The sequence below is a fragment of the Mauremys mutica genome, chromosome 3 (genome assembly GCF_020497125.1).
Source record: "Mauremys mutica isolate MM-2020 ecotype Southern chromosome 3, ASM2049712v1, whole genome shotgun sequence".
Lineage (NCBI taxonomy): Eukaryota > Metazoa > Chordata > Testudines > Geoemydidae > Mauremys > Mauremys mutica.
Window position 1 is genome coordinate 166,849,272 of NC_059074.1, and position 18,190 is coordinate 166,867,461.

Consider the following 18,190-nt stretch of genomic DNA (forward strand, 5'->3'; position numbering starts at 1 on the left):
CCCATCAGGAGCTCTTTACTGACCTGGAAATATAAAAGGAAACCTACAAAAAATGGAAACATGAACGAATTGCTAAGGAGACATACAAATGAACAGCCCAAGAATATAAGGATAAAATCTAAAAGGCTAAGGCACAGAATGAGTTACACTGAGCAAGGGACATAAAAGGCAACAACATCTCAGCCTTCTTGATATTATCAATTAGCAGTCCTGCCCAGCTGAGTGGAGGACCTACACTTCAACTTTCTCTTGCCCCTAGAGTATTTTAATGTCTATTTTGTTCAAATCTTCACTAAAATAGTGAATGGTGACCAGATAATTAACACAATTAATATTAACAAGGGAGAATGAAAGCAAGCCAAAATAGAGAAAGAACAGGTTAAAGAATATTTAGATAAATTAGGTGTAATCAAGTCAGCAAGGCATGATGAAATTCATCCTAGGGTACTTAAGTAGCTAGCTGAAGCAATCTCAGAACTGTTAGCCATTATCTTTGAGAACTCATGGAGAATGGGAATGGTCCCAGAAGAAAAGGACAAACATAGTACCTGTCTTTAAAAATGAGAATAAAGTGGAATTACAATCTGGACCAAATTATTAAACAATCAATTTGTAAGCATCCAGAGGATAACATGGTTATAAGGAATAGCCAGCATGGATTTGTGAAGAACAAATTATGCCAAACCAATCTAATTACCTTCTTTGAAAGGGTTACTGGCTTAGTGGATGGGGGGAAGCAATAGCTATATCTTGATTTTAGGAAGGATACTGACAGTCCCACATGACATTCTCATAAGCAAATGTGGCCTAAATAAAATTACTATAAGGTGGGTGCACAACTGGTTGAAAGACCATACTCCAAGTGTCATTACCAATGGTTTGCTGTTATACTCTGAAGCTATATCTATTGGGATCACACAGGGATCAGTCTTGAGTCCGGTACTATTCAATATTTTCATTAATGCCTTGTATAATGGAGTGGAGAGTATTTTTACAGAATACACAGAAGACATCAAACTGGAAGAAGCTGCAACCAATTTGGAGGACATGATTAAAATTCCAAACACCTTAACAAATTGGAGAATTGATCTGAATTCAACCAGATAAAATTCAATAAAGACAACTGCAAAGTACTATACTTGGCACTGGTGAGGCCTCAGCTGCAGTATTGTGTACAGGTCTGAGAGCCACATTTTAAGGGCATGGCTAAACTGGAAACTTCAAAGCGCTGCCACGAGAATGCTCCCACAGCAGTGCTTTGAAGTACGAGTGTGGTCGCGCACGAGCACTGGGATAGAGCTCTCCCAGTGCTTCTGGTAATCCACCTCCAAGAGGGGATTAGCTCCAAGCGCTGCTCGGAGCCTGTTTACACTAGCACTTTAAAGCACTCACACTTGCTGTGCTCAGGGGGTGATTTTTCACACCCCTGAGCCAGCAAGTTAGAATGCTATAAAATTTAAGTGCAGATAAGCCCTAAGAAAGATTGGAAAGAGAACAGAGGAGAGCAAGAAAAATAATAAAGGGTTTAGAAAACCTGACCTATGAAGAAAAGTTAAAAAAAAAAACTGGGCACGTTTTGTCTTCAGAAAAGAAAACTGAGGGTGGGATCTGACGACAGTCTTTGAATATGTTAAAGGCTGTTATAAAGAGGACAGTGATCTATTGTTCTCCATGTCTAGTGAAAGTAGGACAAGAAGTAATGGGCTTAATCTACAGCAAAGGAGATTTAGGTTAAATAGTAGAAAAAACTAACTATTGTATAAGAGTAATTAAGCTCTGGAATATGCTTCCAAAGGAAGTTGGGGAATCCCCATAACTGGAGGTACTTAAGAACAGGTTGGACAAACACCTGCCAGAGATGGTCTAGATTTACCTGGTCCTGCCTAAGCGTAAGGGTTGAACTTGGTGACTTCGAGGTCCCTTCCAGGGCCTATATTTCTAGGATTCTATTTAAGTTAGCAGATGTACTTAAAAATCAACATACTTGGAAGAGGAAGCATGTGGTCTAATCTAGCAGAAACATTTTGCTAATAGAGGAAAGATCCAGTTTTCCTGAGCTGTTTTGCAAAACTGTCCTTCTCCCCTCCTTCCCCCCCCCCCCCCGCCCCACTCCGCTACATATGAATCTTAATATGGAGAAAATAGACTTTTTGGATCAATTTTAGAAAATAGCCAAATATAATTATTTTCAAAATATTTCCAAGACAAAAAAAGAGAGAATAATTCGTTATAGATGACAAGAATTTTGAGATAATTAGAATTTCACCTCAGGTATCAATCTAGCTTCCAGTGACAAAACTCCCTCTGACTTCAATGGGGACAAGTTTTCATCCCTGGCCATTAATGAGGGATACTTTAGCAGATAAATATGCACAATCTTTTTAAATCAGTGCAGGACCTCATTACAAATGGGGCTGAAATTAAGCATCCAGTCCTACAAGAGATTATGTTTGAACTAGTTTTCATCAGCACTGAAGTCCACCCTTCCCCTCCCCACATTCACAATGGTTCTTCAGAGTTCAGTAGCAATGGATACTGCACTTAAAATAAGATTCAAATTTGTAAGGGTGGCTTGCAAAGGATTTTTTTTTTTAATTGGGCCTGTGATCATTATGATATCACATAAAGATGACATCTTAGAAATTTTTTTCTTCTTCTTAAAGTTATTTTCCCTTATTTTTTACCTTAAATATTAGCATCATCAAATCTGATCCTCCCACCTTTTGTTAGGGGACCTGCTGGCTCTGTCTGTGCATTTTTATTGTAGACCCTCATATTAACTGAGAGCATGGTGGTGAATCTTTGAAAAAGCCATCCTTTAATCAGCATTTATAAAAAGCTGAAATTGACTAAAAATTCCTTCTCTATTTCAATTGCTCAGCTTTCACTTTTGATTTTTGTGATATCTAGTTCTTCTGTCATCAAGAGATTTTAGGTTAGTCAAACCCTAAAGTACAAAAACAGGCAGAAAAAACCATCTTTGAACAACAACCTTCAAGGCAGCTTGTACACATCATAGAAAGCAAAAAAAGGCATTTCCCACCGCCCCCCCAGCAGTAACACCATATTCCATATTTTTATTATTTTAAGGTGCCTCATTATTGGTTCATTCCTTTATACTATAGAAACCTGGAACCTTTTTAGTTTTTCAAATTATGTAAGTGATCCAAAGCACAAAGTTTAGCTATTGACAACCTTAACTCCATCTCAACTATCCCGTTATTAAAGGGAAAACCCCTAGGGAAAAATGCAGTCTCAAAAAACACACTTGAAAGGCTGTAAGTTCAAAGCTACAATAACAAAAAAAGTTAAGAGTACAGAAATACCCAGTTTAAGTTACAAAAACAACCTGAACTTTGCCCTCTCTCTTCATTTTCTCCAGTGGCCTCTCTCTGAAGTCCACATGAAAATGCGGACATGGAGACATTTTGGTAAGGATGTTCTGACAAGGACATATTAAGTCTATTTTATTTGTGGTTTGCCCTGTGGACTCAAGCAACCCTGAAGTATGTTACAGCTTTGGTTTTATACATTCATAAAAGCAATTCCCCACCACTGTGATTCTCACACATACACAACCTAATTTTTGATCCAACCTTTCTGAGTTTAACTCCAAATACAGTAGAGATGTGCCTATGCCAAATCTTACATAAGCAGAAGGCTTTTTTATTTGAAACCCCATATACTTTTGGGGAACTAACAGCTATCCTGAACGTAATAAATTCTAGTAAAGAGATTTAAAAGCCTCCCCCACTTCCCCAATAAAGCTTTAAAGAAGGCAAGAGTAGTTGTCATGAAAGATGCACTTCAGTTTAAATGTAGCAATGTCGTATATTAACAGCAAGAATAAAGTAGCTCAGTTAGATCACATCTCAATTTTCAGTCACTTATGTAATAATGTGAAACTGCTTGAAGATAGGCATATCCCCTGGTTTTCAGTTGTTCTGTGAGCTGTTAGGGGTAAGGGCAAAACTGATCCCTCTTCCTTCTTAGACTAACTGCTGTGGCATTACTTTCCTCTTCAGACCAGCTTTCCCATCTCATGCAACACCTGTTCTTCTCTGGACCCACCCAACTACCTCCTCCATCCCTCCCCTTTTCTCTCATGTGTACACACACACACACCCCTCTCCTAAGCATACCCATAATTTTCTGTTCTACTGCTCTTCCCATCAGGAAGTTTATAAATGCCTCATCAGGGCCCACTACTCATGAGGAAATTTTTTTTAGTCAACGTTCAACACTCACCCATGACCAATATAAAACTTACCAGTAACTGAAGGAATAGCTCAAATGTAATTTTAAATTCTTCAGAAAATACATTAATTAAAAAACCTTCCAAATATTAACTGATGCAGGGCTGTCTTCTGAAATCTGCAGTCAGCTCTAGTACTTATGCTTGGTACAGATTTCCCTTTCAGCAACGAAGCAAAATGTACATTTTTATTCAATGTGAGGCGAGGGGACTCAAGACAGAGAATGAGGAGTGAAGACCCTTTCTTGATAGAAGCCAATAGACACAGAATAATTCAACTCTTAACCCTCTGTTCCCCCCACTTCCAGCATGCATAACAGCATTATGCCCCACTTTTTAGCAGATAGAAGGGTCCCCTACAATTCTCACCACGCTACTGCCCTGGTCATCATTAGTATTGGCCCTCATGTCCCTTTTTTTATTTGATAGTGACCTCTGGCTAGTAGTGACTTAATATTTAGCTGACTAGGATCTAGCATGTTGGATCTAACTTTCCATCAACCTTCCTCCTTTCTCCACTCTTCTTCACTCACAAACACACTGCACCAGTTCTCACTAAAACAAACAGATGAAACCAAATCTGGTGCTCTGAAACCATGAGGTTTCTAAATTATGATGAAACAAAGTCAGAACAATGCCAAGTAAAATCCATTCATTTTATGAAGCCTTGTATCTCCAAACACCTTGTTTGATTTGTTTTTAAAGATTTACAGAAAAATTGTACAGCGGCATAAGAAAAATGCCTGTGAAATTTCAGACAGATTGGTTGAGCTTTATTAAAAAAGTCATGGGAAGTTCAAAATCAGACTCACAATGGAAAACTATGCAGAGTCTAACAAAGAGGAAGATGAGAAACACTTTGCCAGAAGGTTTAACTGCTATCTTCTGACAGCAGAGTAATGCTGAAACTCTCAATCCTTGGTCTTATTTCAGGTTCTTGAGGGGAGTATGGGCTAGTAGTGGTAAGACCCTTCTGTCCTTCTCTTCCCCATGCCTGTCTCCCTCTGCTGCTATCATCCCAACCTGCCTGATTCCCAAACACACTCTCCTCTAGCATTTAAGTCAAGCCATTTCCTCCTATTTCTGAGCTCCAGCAGCAAGTAGCAATAAGAGCTCTCTGTTCCAGTGCCTGACCTGTCAGAAGTTGAGAAAAGCAACTGCAGCACCCCTGAGGGGGGAATGACATGCTCAGTACATATGGAATCTTTGGATAATTTTGTTGCTAGTCTCCAAGAAGCTTCTACATAGCAGAGTTGTATAATTTGGCCAAATTTGGATTGATTTTCATCAAATCCCCTGCCTCCAAAGTACAGTGGTGCTAGAGCTTCACATCAAAAACAGTTTTAAGTTTTCCAATACTTTTTTTTTAAATGTATTGGAGTCATTATCAATACAGTGGAGGATCAAAATATCATATAGGAAGAACTGGAAGACCGAAGTAATAGAAATGGGACTAATAAGAGTTTCTGCCATAAGCAGAGGGTTCATCAATGGAACAGAGGAAAAAAGAGACCTGGGTGTATGGGCCAATCATTGCCATCCCATGAGCCACCTACGTGATGCAACTGTGAAAAACTGTAATCTTAGGATATATCAGAAGTGGTATTTCCAGCAGCAATAGAGAAGTATTAATACCATTGCACACGGAACTAGTAAGACCTCATTTGGAATATTGTGTACAATTCTGGCCATCCATGTTCAAAAATGATTAATTCCAACTGGAACAGCTGCAGAGAAGGGCTCAAAGGACAATCAGGGGAATGGAGCACCTGTCTTATGAAAGGAGACTAAAGAGGTTGGGTTGTTTAGCCTAGCAAAATGGAGCGAGAGGAGATCTGATTGCACTCTATAAATCTATCACGGGGTAAATACCATGGAGGAAGAAGAGCTTTTTTGCTGGCACAAAAACAAATGGGTATGAACTGGCCATGAATAAATTTAGGCTGGAAATCAGAAGGTTTCTAACAAGAGAGTAAGGCTCTGGAACAGCCTCCCAATAGAATCTGTGGGATAAACCTTAAATTTGTCAAGCTCTAAAGGTAATTATAGTCAGATTGTATGACAGGGTTGCCTAAGGTGGTGGGGCACAGGGCTCAGCACCCCAGGACGGGCTAGGGGGTCTCCTCTAGTTCATGTCTTATGTCCTAAAAATCTCATGATTGAGGACTTCAGCCAGCCACTTGTAGGTATCAGGAAGGGAATTTTTCACCCATAATGTATTTTTTGGTCTCCTTCCTTTGAAGGATTGGAGATGGCCATGGCCAGAGATGAGACACTGGACGAGGTGGAACAGTGCTCTGAGGTGGTAGTGAGAATCCTCTCAGGTGCTTGGCTGGCTCTTGCTCACATGCTCAGGGTCTAACTAACTGCCATATGTGAGGCCTGGAATGGAATCTTCTCCCAGGCCAGACTGGCAGGGACCTTGGGGAAGGGTGGAGGAGCGGTTGCCTTCCTCTGCAGTGTGGAAGCAGGTCACTTGTTAGAATCTGGGTATATCTCAAATAATCAATTCCGTCATCGCAGAGGCCTTGGGCATTGGCGCACCATAGTCCTTTCTATTCTCTACCTGTGGCACGTAACAGTTTAGTTTCCTCGAAGATAGTTCCAAGTGGGCTTGGTGGCTAGATGGTGTTAGTGGCCTAATATACAAGAGGTCAGACTAGATTGTCTGCTAGACTCTTCTAGCCTTAAACTCTATGACTAACTATACCTCATTCCTAGAAACAGCTGAACTGTTTCTGTTGAAACTTAGGCTATGTCTACACTACAAAGATAAGTTGACCTACGTTAGGTCGACTTACAGCCACCGCATTAAATTACTACAGTAGCTGATGTCCACACTACCATCCTTCTGTCAGTGGTGCGTGTCCTCACCAGGAATACTTCCACCAACTCAAGAAGAGAAGCAGGGGGAATTGAGAGACAACCCTCTCAGCTCCATACAGTTCCCCACTGGGAGCCCAGCTGCCTCCCTGGGTTTCTCACCTCTGCCCTCCCAGCTGAGAATGGGGGGGGGAGAGGTATGCACAGCAGGCTCCCAATGGGGAGCCCAGGCAGCAGCCTGGCTTGGAGCAGAGACTGGGCAGCAGCCAGGAGCCAGCTTTCTTGTCAATTTCACAGCTCCAGCAGAGACCTGAAATTGATAACAGCAGCAGCCAATGTATGGAACTCAGTGTCTACACTGCATCACCCTAACTATACCAACACAAGCCCTACACCTCTTGCTAAGGTGGTTTTATGATGTTGGCATAGCAGGGGAGTTACATTGGCGCTGGTGGGAGGAGCATGTCAGTGTGTACACCTCCACTATTTTGTTGACAAACGCGGACTTAACAAAATTGTGTAGTGCAGAAAAGGCCTTCAAAAATTTAACCGGAGGCATGGTTCAAAAAATTTTCCATACTTGGCATGGAAAACTTCAGTCCAAACAGTTATAGCAAAGTTATAAGCAACTGAAAACTAGAACCTTGTAAAAGGAAGAGTTACACAAACTCTACCATAGACAGTCCTGCTTGATCTGCATATAGTAAGTCAAGAGGTATTCCACTAGCAATATCCTTAAGACATATAAACTTCCATGAACATGAAAGCAGCAAAACTGAAGGGAAAGCAATAGCCCAAATACACAGTGACCAATATCATTAATTTGCTTACGAAAAATAAGCTGCTGGGTTCAGTCCAATTCCTAGCAGCTTTTCCCACACCACCACACAGAAAATTGGCATTATTTAATATTTATTGTCCCAATAAAGCAATGGCCCCACCCTCTTCTCCAAGTCCCTTTTCAAAATTCACTTCCTGCCATCAGGCCTGCAACCTTATCATTATCTCCCAGTCAAGATAACCGTGTCAAGATTACATGGGCATGAAAGAGGAGCTACATCATCCCCCAATGGCCATTAGGCCCTTTCAAGTCCAGGTTAGAAGAATATTGGTGAGGAATCTTGAAAAGTTGCAGTGCATCCTATACCTGTTGGGAGACCATTTTTGTTTATCCACAAGAGCTGTTAATGTGGCACTGTTCAAAAGCACAGAATTCACTTAAAATTTATTAGAGAGTTCCACATATCCTTCCCAGATGTAACGTTCTTTTGATCAGATAAATGCAGCATGCCTTGAATAAATATTACAATTAGCTTTCTTGATTGGACAGCTAAAATACTTTAAACCTAGCACCTGTAAACCCAATATCTGACTAAAACTATAAAGCAATGAATATGGAAAGAAATCTGATATTAAGTTGGCACATAGAAGATGCAAAAGATTTAAATAGAAAAGTTCTTCATGTGAAGACTGTCATTAGGCTCTATATTTAGGAATTACACTTGATGGAAGTATATTCTAAAACTAAAAAATCCAAGCCTAAGGACAAGAAAGGTTACTTCTTGTAAGAATTAGAGCCCAGATGTTCCACTTGATAAACTAGTAATAGTTCCTTAATTTGGAAGAAATTCAGTTGCTCAGTTTTTTTGTACAGCACTCCATACCAATCCAAAAAAAGAATTCTGCATCAAGTGCTAAAGAACTGTTCTTGGTTCTCTTTCAAAATTATGAATTTCTTGCTAGATGAAGAGCAATTTTTGCTATATCTGTGTGTACTGTAAATATATTTGTAAGATTTATAAAAAAAACTCAGATCCTCCACTCAATTAAGAATTTACTCCCCTCAAAGGAAATCTTATCCATCATGATAAAAAGATGTAAAATAGAGAAATAATAGGGTGAATCCTCAGGAAGGTAAAGGAAACAATTCACCAAACCTATGAAAGAGTTATCGTACAGAGATATTTCCTTAATGTATAATGGACAGACATTTTTATTAGATTGACATTACAGTGGACCAGGCCAGTGTTTTTGATGGATGCTTTCTTTGGGGAAGCACAAGACAACACAACATTACAAAGAAACTCAAAAACTTGTGACAGGCTCACTAGCCCTTTAAGGAGAGTTAGGCTCAGTCTTACCTGTGATGGATCAGTTATCCCTCACACATACAAATACCCAACTGATCCTAATTAGATGTGGATCAGATGGCTTGGTTAAGTTATCAGACTCAGCTGGAAAGCATCAATTGATGCCCATAAAAGGCTGGGAGATCTCAACTGGAGAGGTTGTCTCCTGTGATTGGCCCTGAAGGGAGAGGATGACAAGAGAAGGGGATTCCTACAGCAAGCACTGGAGAAGGCCCAAGCCCAGGCCAATAGCCTGAGGTAGACTGCGAATAAGAATCCAGCCTGTGGAGAAACAGATTGGGGAAGGACTCCAGGAACAAAGCTCTGAGGGTCAATGGCTCAGGTAGGAGCTGGACCTCCAAGGATAGTCTGGAGGGTCAGAATTCTATTAAAAAAAAGTAGGATGGAAGACCTGCTATGATATGTTTCTGTTAGTACTATTGTTTTAAGTTTGTTTTCCTGGCCTTGCCTGATGATGCTGAGACAGATGGTGAGCCCCAATGGGGTGCTGTGGAGGCTGACCCCACTACACAACGTTTATAGCTATATTTTTAATAGAACTATTTGTTACTCTGAAACACAATGGATTACAGATATCCAAAACATAAATTTAAGGTTGTCTGATCTTGATATATTAAAGTTGAACTTGTACACAACTTAAATCCAAGTTCTACATATTTACATTTTTGTAATGTAGCCATTAAAGCTTAGCTGAGATGTAGCATCTGGTTTTCAATGAAGTCCAAACTACCTCCCTGGAGGGTTGAGGAGTAAATATTATTGTTACTAATTTTTAGTTCCCATATTTGGATGTTCAAGTTTTTAATACTGGAAAAATCTTATTAAAGTCTCTAATTACAGATTCTCTTCCCCCCACAATCATCCCTAGCACAGAGATCCTATTGCCTTTCCCAAGCCTTGCAGCTGATGGATTCTTTGACCTGCTTCCAATTCTTCCACTGTAACAGCCAATCCGTTTTCCACCAGAAGCCAGCCTCATTTGGAAACAAATTTAAGTAAACAAACATATTAGATTTTAATATTCTTTTATTTTACTATTTTCCATCATGCAGTGTTTGAATGTTTTTTTCTAAATTTACAGCTTGAGAAGATTACAAAAAGCCATCAGGAAATTCTTATTATTTATAAATACAGTACAAAGGAGAGTGTTGTATAGGAAATATGTACATCTACTTTACTGCCTGTACTTAATCTTAAATAATTTTGCTCTCCAGAAGCAATGAGTTGCTTGCTTTGCAAAAAAGCTTGTCTCACTGCTTCTGATGTCTCACCATTTTTTTTAAATCAGTAAAAAAGTTTTCTTGCATCAATTCATAAACACAAGCCAATACACTACTTTCAAAACTGCTCGTAGCAGATTTTGATGTAAAATTACAATAATTCTTTCTAAAGAGAAGTTTAAGAATTCAATGATTGTATGTTGCTAAACTGCAGCATGTGTTTTAAATACATTATCAAATACATGTATTTACATAATACATGTTTAACAATACAAGTGTTTAACCCTAACACCAACATTCAAAACTAAGTATGATCTCTCATAGTGTTATCCAACATTGTATTTTAGAATAAGTACATAATACAAATTCCTCATTTGTCTAAAGTTTCACAAAAATCAAAGTGAAAAGGAACAGGAAGACTGTTTTTAATGTAAAAAAATTTTTAAGTCTGCCACAGTTACCGGTAATTATTTTTAAAGCCTTACCCAGGAACAGTTAGCTTCTTGAGATTAAGTAATATCACGAAGTGGACTCTGCCTGCATCATGTATGTACAAGGAAAACATAAGACAATTTGACTAAAGGAGAGCATAATTCTATTTTTTTATACCCTGCCACTAGTAAGGCCTTGCTGACCTCTTGTCCAAAATGAGAAAAATTGGTTTATTCCAACACACACACAATCATAACCTGAAAGAACATCCAGAATGAAACCATTCATAAAAAAAATCAAGTTAATAGCTATTTCACATAGGATGTCTTCGGTTATACTGGTAACTAGCAGATTACTTACTACCTGAGTAGATTTCTCCCACTTTTGTGACACACATCTGAACAAACAGATTTTGGTACTGCCCAGCCATAGTAATGTGTTTAACCTCAATATATATTACTCCTGAGGGCATTCTGTGCCTAAAAATTATGCATACAATATTTTAAAATTCTGCAAGTTTTATTTGTTAAATAAATGCAGAGGCTCCAGCATGACAGTGGGGAGCAAAGGCCACTGGTTACACGAAGGTGGAGATCACCCTGCAGCCCCCTATTCTCCCCCGGACACATGGACTCAGTGGTGAGGCTGTACCCAACCCTGACCCAGCACGATGCCTGGGCCTGCCCCAGAAACACCCTGGGGCCCTGCCCCTCTGCTCCAGAAGCACCAGGTATGGGGCAGGCAGGCTCAACAAGGCAGGATCCAAGCCTGGGGGGATCCAGGTGTAGGGGGAGAGGACTGTGTATGGGACAATCTGGGTGCATGCAGCCCAGTGGGGTTTCTAGGCATGGGGGGGATCTGGATGCTTGTTGCTTGGGGAGGTTCCAGGTGTAGGGGCTTCCAGGTGAAAGTGGTTGGGGCTCAGCAGATGGGTCTGGATGTGGGGAGCTTACCGGGCTGGTCTGGGGCTTGATAGGGTGGGGATCTGAGTGCAGCTAACTGGAGGTCAGTCTGCATGTGGGGGCTCAGGTTGGTGCAGGGGGGGTGAGGCTAGTCAGGGTGGAGGTTTGAGTGCAGGGAGCTCAGTGGGGTTGGTCTGGGTGCAGGTATGGGGCTCTGGAGGTAAGGGTTGAGGTTCAATTGGGTGGAGTTTGGGTTTGGAGGGGGAGGTCTGGGTGTACAGGGTGAGGCTTGGCAGGAGTGACTGAGTATGGGAGGTCCAGATGCATGAGGGTCAGGTGAGCAGCTCCCTATACAGCGATCCCTCCCCCCACAGCTGAGGAGCAATGGTGACAGGAAGGAGGGGTGGAAGCTGAGCTTCCTGCAGTTGGGGGAGGTTTCTGGGGGTGTGTCTGACCCAGCTCTAGCCACTCCTTGCAGGGGAAGAGGAAGTCCCATCCTCTCCTACCTCCAACCAAACTGGGACTAGCACCTGATCCGAGTAGGAGCCACTGGCTGGGGCATCCCTAGCCCTGCAGTGGCTTACCTCTGTGCCGGCTGGTCCAGCAATATACCTGCACTGCAAGGGAGTGCTGTGAGACTGCTCTGGCAGCTTCTCTTTACTTCCCTGCCAGTCTCTTTTTGGGGGGGCTGGGAAGCAAAGAAATCTGCAGGAGACATTAATTCTGCACGTGCACAGTGCTGCAGAATTCCCCCAGGAGTAAATATAACAAAAGTTTACAGGTTTTCAAACAGTACTACTTATATCCTTGTGGAAATGTACAAGACAATGTTTGATTAGGAGGTTCACATTCCAGTCACCCACCAATATTTCCTAGATTAGTTCCTTTTTAAAATATTTTACCCTGACATTTATAATGATAGCCTGATTGCTTTTGGTGCATCTCTCCTGCCAGGAAAGGAGTATGAGCATTCTAGACCAGTCTGGCAGAAACTTACAGGCTGTTTTGGAATTATTAGTATGTTCGCATTTTCTGTAAAATGATGGAGTAGTTGTGACTAAACTAGGTTAACTATATATTCAGTATAAGAAGAGTATAGTAGTCAAGTGTCACTTTGTTTACCTAATACTTCCTCCTAACACAGCAGGTTTTAACTTTTCTTTAAAAACAAAAGCTGTCTGGGAAAACAAAAATTAACCTAATTTCAGAAGTGTGCACTTAATGCCCCTAGGCAACCAACATAATGCCATTTTTCTTTTTTAGCCCCTTCCATGGACCTCTGCTTTATGCAATGACTCAGGATGTACTACAGTCTTAGCACCACACCTACCACAGAAATCTGTTTGGAACTGGTCTTAGAGTGAGGTCAAACTATTTTGGGGGGAGGTGGGGGGCGGGGCGGAATGCATGATTGGGAATAAAAGTTCTATGAAACCATGTGTTTTTGGAGGCCAAGCCTATGGGGGGGGGCGGGAGGGAGAAGTGTGCTGTTACTAGTACAGTGTATGCTTCAGGAGAATCACATGGAGCAGGAGCCAGTGATTTGCAGTTTAGACAGATTTCCTAAGAAATGGGGGGGGAGATATGCAAGTTTTACATTACTAGTGTGCCACCTGCCTCTCAGATTGGTTATTTGGGGCACTTAGCATAGAGCAATAGTTTGCAGTTTTGAAAAAATAGTTTAATGACAGGGTCCTTTTAAAAAGAAACTACATTTTGGTCAATTATGTTTTGAAGCAGTTGAGATTAATTTTAATCCACAGAAACACGTATAAACAGGGAGCACAAAAATACAAACAATTTCACACCCTTAATTTAGGTCCTTTCAAACCCAATCATAAAGCTCTTTGTAGGTGTTTGCCCATGCAGATTCAGTTTACAGGTTTAAGGCTTTATAGACTTCTAACCCTCCAATTCTGGCACTTTTCAGGGATTGACATGGTTAAGTGACCTGAACTGCAAGTATAAGTAACTGTGGACACAACTGCACACACAAAATGGAAAGCTTCACTAGACTGAACAGCTGGCATTAAAGCCCCAATTCAGCAGAGATTTTAAGCATGTACGTAGTTCCACAGACTTCAATGGGACCACACATGCAAGAAGTTAAGCATGTGCTTGAGTCTTTGCAGGATGAGGGCCTAAGTCACCATGCTACTGAAAGAGCCACCCATACGTGATCTCTAATTCAAGGGCTCTGATATCAGCTATTGAGTTTTTAATATGGTTTACTAGCAGTATAAAAATCAGAAACCATTTGAGCAAAATGTATCAAGTATTGACTATTAAAGCACAATGGAGTTTAGACTTATGAACTGTAGGAATTTAGTTCATGTTTAAAACAATTTTTCCAGGTTTATTTTTTTACTATCTTGCCTGCAAATTATACTAGTTTGCATAAATTGCATAATATAGTGAATAGGGAAAAAGTCACTGATCTGTCAAATACTCAACTGTTTGAACATATTTTTCCCCCTCCTGTTGTCTTATGAGCTGTAATGACTTTAACAGATGTGGGAAAAAAAAATCCCCCACTCTGTTTATTTGCATTTAGCAGCACTTGGATAGTTTGTTTCACTGTTTCCCCTACAGTCAGTCACTTTCCTCTAAGTGGGTCTGTTAAAAACATTTCTCTCATTGTGTTTTCTTAAAATATATAACTGTGACTGCAAAAAAATTAAATAGGGAGATTCAGGGAAAAATCAAGTAACTGACACTTTTAAGTTAACTATGTTATAATGAACCTTGCAGCAAGTCTAATCCTGATAATGGTGGGATTTTTCACAAGAGCTTTTTCATAGAATATCAGGGGTTGGAAGGGACCTCAGGAGGTCATCTAATCCAACCCCCTGCTCAGAGCAGGATCAATCCCTAGATAGTGGGTTTTTTGTTTGTTTGTTTTTTACCCCAGTTCCCTAAATGGTCCCTTCAAGGACTGAACTCACAACCCTGGGTTTAGCAAGCCAAAACTCAAGCCACTGAGCTACCCCTCCTGCCTTTACTAATCTGTTTACAAGACAAGCATGATGCACTTTTGAAGCTATCAATAAGCTGCATAACCTTTAAAGTAATACAACTCATCTTTACCTCTAAGGTTCTTTTGAATTTTGTCAACCACTGTCTCAATCACAAATTTGTATTCACCATCTAATCACATTTTTGTATTACTGTGGCTTTAAAGGCCATGCACAACTTTAATTTTCTATTTAAAATATGTGCAAGACTATGGAGATTTAGGTTTATTTTGGTAAGAAACTACAGTCTATCCTGCAGTAGCCTCATGAGACTAATTTCCCTGTAACATTTAAATGTGGTCTAGGACAAAAGATAAACAAATACTTTGTAATTTGGCCAATTTAATGTTGGTGAACTAAGATTTGTAGATGCTGGTAGCACTATGTGAGACTGTACCAGTAGGAGGAGAGCTTTTAATGGTAATTTTTGAAGAATTAAACTGAAACAAGAGAAATGGTTTCTCAAAATCCTCTAACACTGGTGGGAAGGAGCAATTAGGCCAAAACAAGTGACACAGATCTAGAACACATTTTCTTGGATAAATTAGAATACTATACCACAAATACAGTGTTTGCCAGTGTAAAATCTCACAGGAAGAGGAAATTCCACTCACACCAAGATTTTTAAAACAGTTTCCTTCCCCCCAGCACAACTTGCAGTCACGAAAGGAGGATTTGGAATTTCACTAACTTGCTGGGTCAAAACCAAGCATTTAATCCCAATTACTCAGAAAAGGGGTTGTAAGTAATCTTGAGGCACTAGCTGGGTTAATCCTTCAACGGGCAGCAAATTGTAACAGAGCTGCTGGACGTTTGTTTACATAAGACGAATATGGACCCTCGGCGAGACAAGCTCTGGGTCTGAAAGTATTTGTGGGAGGGTTACATCTCCTGACAGTCACTACTTGGACAATACGGGGAGAAAAGCGCAAGGAGAACGGTCAAGGAGGACTAAAGGGGCCAGCAGAAGGCGAGCTCGGGGCTTGGAGATCCAGGAAGGAAAAGGAGGGAAGACAAGCCTGAGCTGGGGACTGGAGCGGGGAGAAGCCCAGAGATGGAGAAAGGGGGCAGGCTAGAACGAGCTCGGAATTGGAAAGGTGGTTAGTAAGCTCAGCAGTGCAGCACCTGTAGCCCAGGGCGCGGGAGTGTCGGGCCGTACCTTTGAGCTGGGGCAGAGGCGAGAGCTCCACCTGGCTGCTCTGACTCCGGAACTGCGAAGAGCCCTGCGAGCGCTTCTGCCTCTGAGCCTTGCGCACCGATTTCCGCGTGAAGCCATCCACCTTCTCCGAGGCAGAGATGGCCGCCGACATGGCTGGGCGGTGAAGAGGGGGGCGCCGCTCCCCAGAAGCATATATCAAAGCGGTGGGGAAGAGGGGCGGGAAAAGGAGCCAAGATCCCCCCCCCAAAAACGGAGGGGATCCCGACGGCGAGCAGCCCGCTTCTTCCCCCTCCCCTCCTCCGAGCGGCCCAATCCCGGCCGGGCTCGCTGACGGAGCCTACTTTATCCAAGCGCTGGGAGACTCCTCAGTCCGAGCCGCGGCGTTCCCAAGCTCCTGCTTCGCGCGTAACTTCCTCCCTGCGGAGCCGGCTCCCGAAACTTTCCCTGGCGGAGCCGCGGGGCGGGCACGGCCGCCACACGCTAAACTTTCCGGCGGACGGGACGGGAGCGATCCGCGCGGCTCACGCTCTCCCCGCAGCGAGCGCCACCCGAGCCGCCAGAGATAGCGCGAGAGCTGGGTTCGCCTATGCCCTCCTCGCCTCCGCCGGGCTCGCCTGTGCCAGTGCGCGCGTAGCTCGCTGTCATGGGCCGAGCTCGCCTGAGAGGCACGTTCCCGCCGCCCGCCCCTCAGCCACCGCCGGGAGCCCCCCGCGCCTCCGCTGTCATCGTGCTCCCACGCGGCCCGGTCAGCTCAGACCGCGGTTTCCCGAGTATCTCCGTGTCCCTCCGGGGCCGCGGCAGCCCCGACCCAGTCGCGCCGTGAAGCCCCCAAAGCCGGCGAGCTAGAGCGTCCGCTGAACTTGCCAGAGGTGGGAGGGGAAAGAGGCGGGGCATAGGTTGGCGGGAGGGGGAGCGGTTGGGGTGGCAGTTGCTGCATGCGCGTGAATGATTGACGGGAGAAGAGCAACCAATTAAAAGACCGAGATGGCGGTGGGGGCGCCGATGCCGCGCGACCTCCGGCCTTAGTGATTGACAATAAGGTTGGCCAACAGAAGGTGGCAATGTGGGCGGCATGTCTTGAGGTGAGCCGGAGAGTGATAGGAAGCGAGTAATGAGGCGGGGTGTGCGGGAGCCAATCCAGAGTGGGGAACTCTTCGAAGGCGAGACTTTGTGTTTGTACGGATCGGTCCCTCTTGGCTGGGCGAGTCTGTCAAACTTGTCAGGGAGCCGGAGGAGGCTGCGCTCCTCAGGGAGCGGTGAGGCGTGTCAGCAGCGCCCGGGAGTCAGGCACCTGCCCTGCGCCAGCTGCAGGGATCGTGCCCAGCGTATCCGAGGCCTCCTGCGCCAAGCACCTCTCAGGGGTGTGCTAAGCACGTCGCTCAGTGCTGAGCGAGGCAGAGCTAATGGCTGCGGTGTGTTGCGAGATTTCTGGCAGTGAAATCGCTGGGATTGAAATAAACACGTCACTTATCATCATCCTAAAAGGAATCCAGGGCCTCCAGCATCAACTGCAGGGGCTGCTCATACACTGAGTGACCATGAAGAGTGTACACGGTTAGTTATGGCAGGAGGGATGGATTGACTTGTGTGTATGTTACTGTTGTCCTCGAGGCTCGACTAGCCCCATATCCGATGTTTTCAGGTGTTTCTCAGTTCTCTCTACTACCAGTAACTGGTCTAGTGGAGCTACTCCTGTAGCTCACTATTCTTGTACTGTACTTTTTTTTTTTATCCCTACATACTGACTGTGCCTTTCGTTGATGACTGCAGTGACTTAGGCAGTGTGAGTTATTAGTTTGTATTACAGTAGTCCTTAGGGACCCTAACTGAGATGGAGCCCCATGATGTTAATTGCTGTACACGCATGCTTGACACTGCAAAGTGCTCAGCAGTACTTTAGTCTGAGTCCAGCAAAGCACATGCTTAACTTTAAGGACATGAATAGTCTGCTGGTGTCAGTGGAGCTACTGACATGCTTGAATGCTTTGCTGGGCCAAAGTGCTCAGCATCTTGCAGGCTTGAGCCCACATGTAGTAAGAGACAGTGCCTGGCCTGAAGAGCTTACAGTCTATAGATAAGACAGACAAAGGGTGGGAGAAAGGAAGCATTATTCTCCCTTTACAGGTGGAGAACTGAGGATAAGAGATTAAGTGACTTGCCCAATGTCACACAGGAAGTCAATGACAAGCTAGAAACTGAATCCCTGTCATGTCTTAAACACAAAATCTACACTCC

At 43.0% G+C, this 18,190-nt stretch overlaps 1 protein-coding gene and 1 long non-coding RNA gene across 3 annotated transcripts in view; one reads left to right on the top strand and one right to left on the bottom strand.

The window, feature by feature from the left end:
* The window catches only part of PPP2R5A (protein phosphatase 2 regulatory subunit B'alpha), a 106,067-nt gene extending 89,230 nt beyond the window's left edge, over nucleotides 1-16,837 (bottom strand). Inside the window, exon 1 of the mRNA XM_045010152.1 lies at nucleotides 15,956-16,837. Coding sequence (XP_044866087.1) covers nucleotides 15,956-16,106 — 151 coding nt within the window. The 5' untranslated portion in view covers nucleotides 16,107-16,837. The remainder of the gene's footprint in view (nucleotides 1-15,955) is intronic.
* A 104-nt stretch (nucleotides 16,838-16,941) lies between these two features.
* The window catches only part of LOC123366560, a 66,403-nt gene continuing 65,154 nt past the window's right edge, over nucleotides 16,942-18,190 (top strand). Inside the window, exon 1 of one of the 2 annotated variants that reach the window (XR_006578140.1) lies at nucleotides 16,942-17,037. This is a non-coding gene — a long non-coding RNA (uncharacterized LOC123366560). The other variant, XR_006578139.1, reaches the window with a different exon arrangement.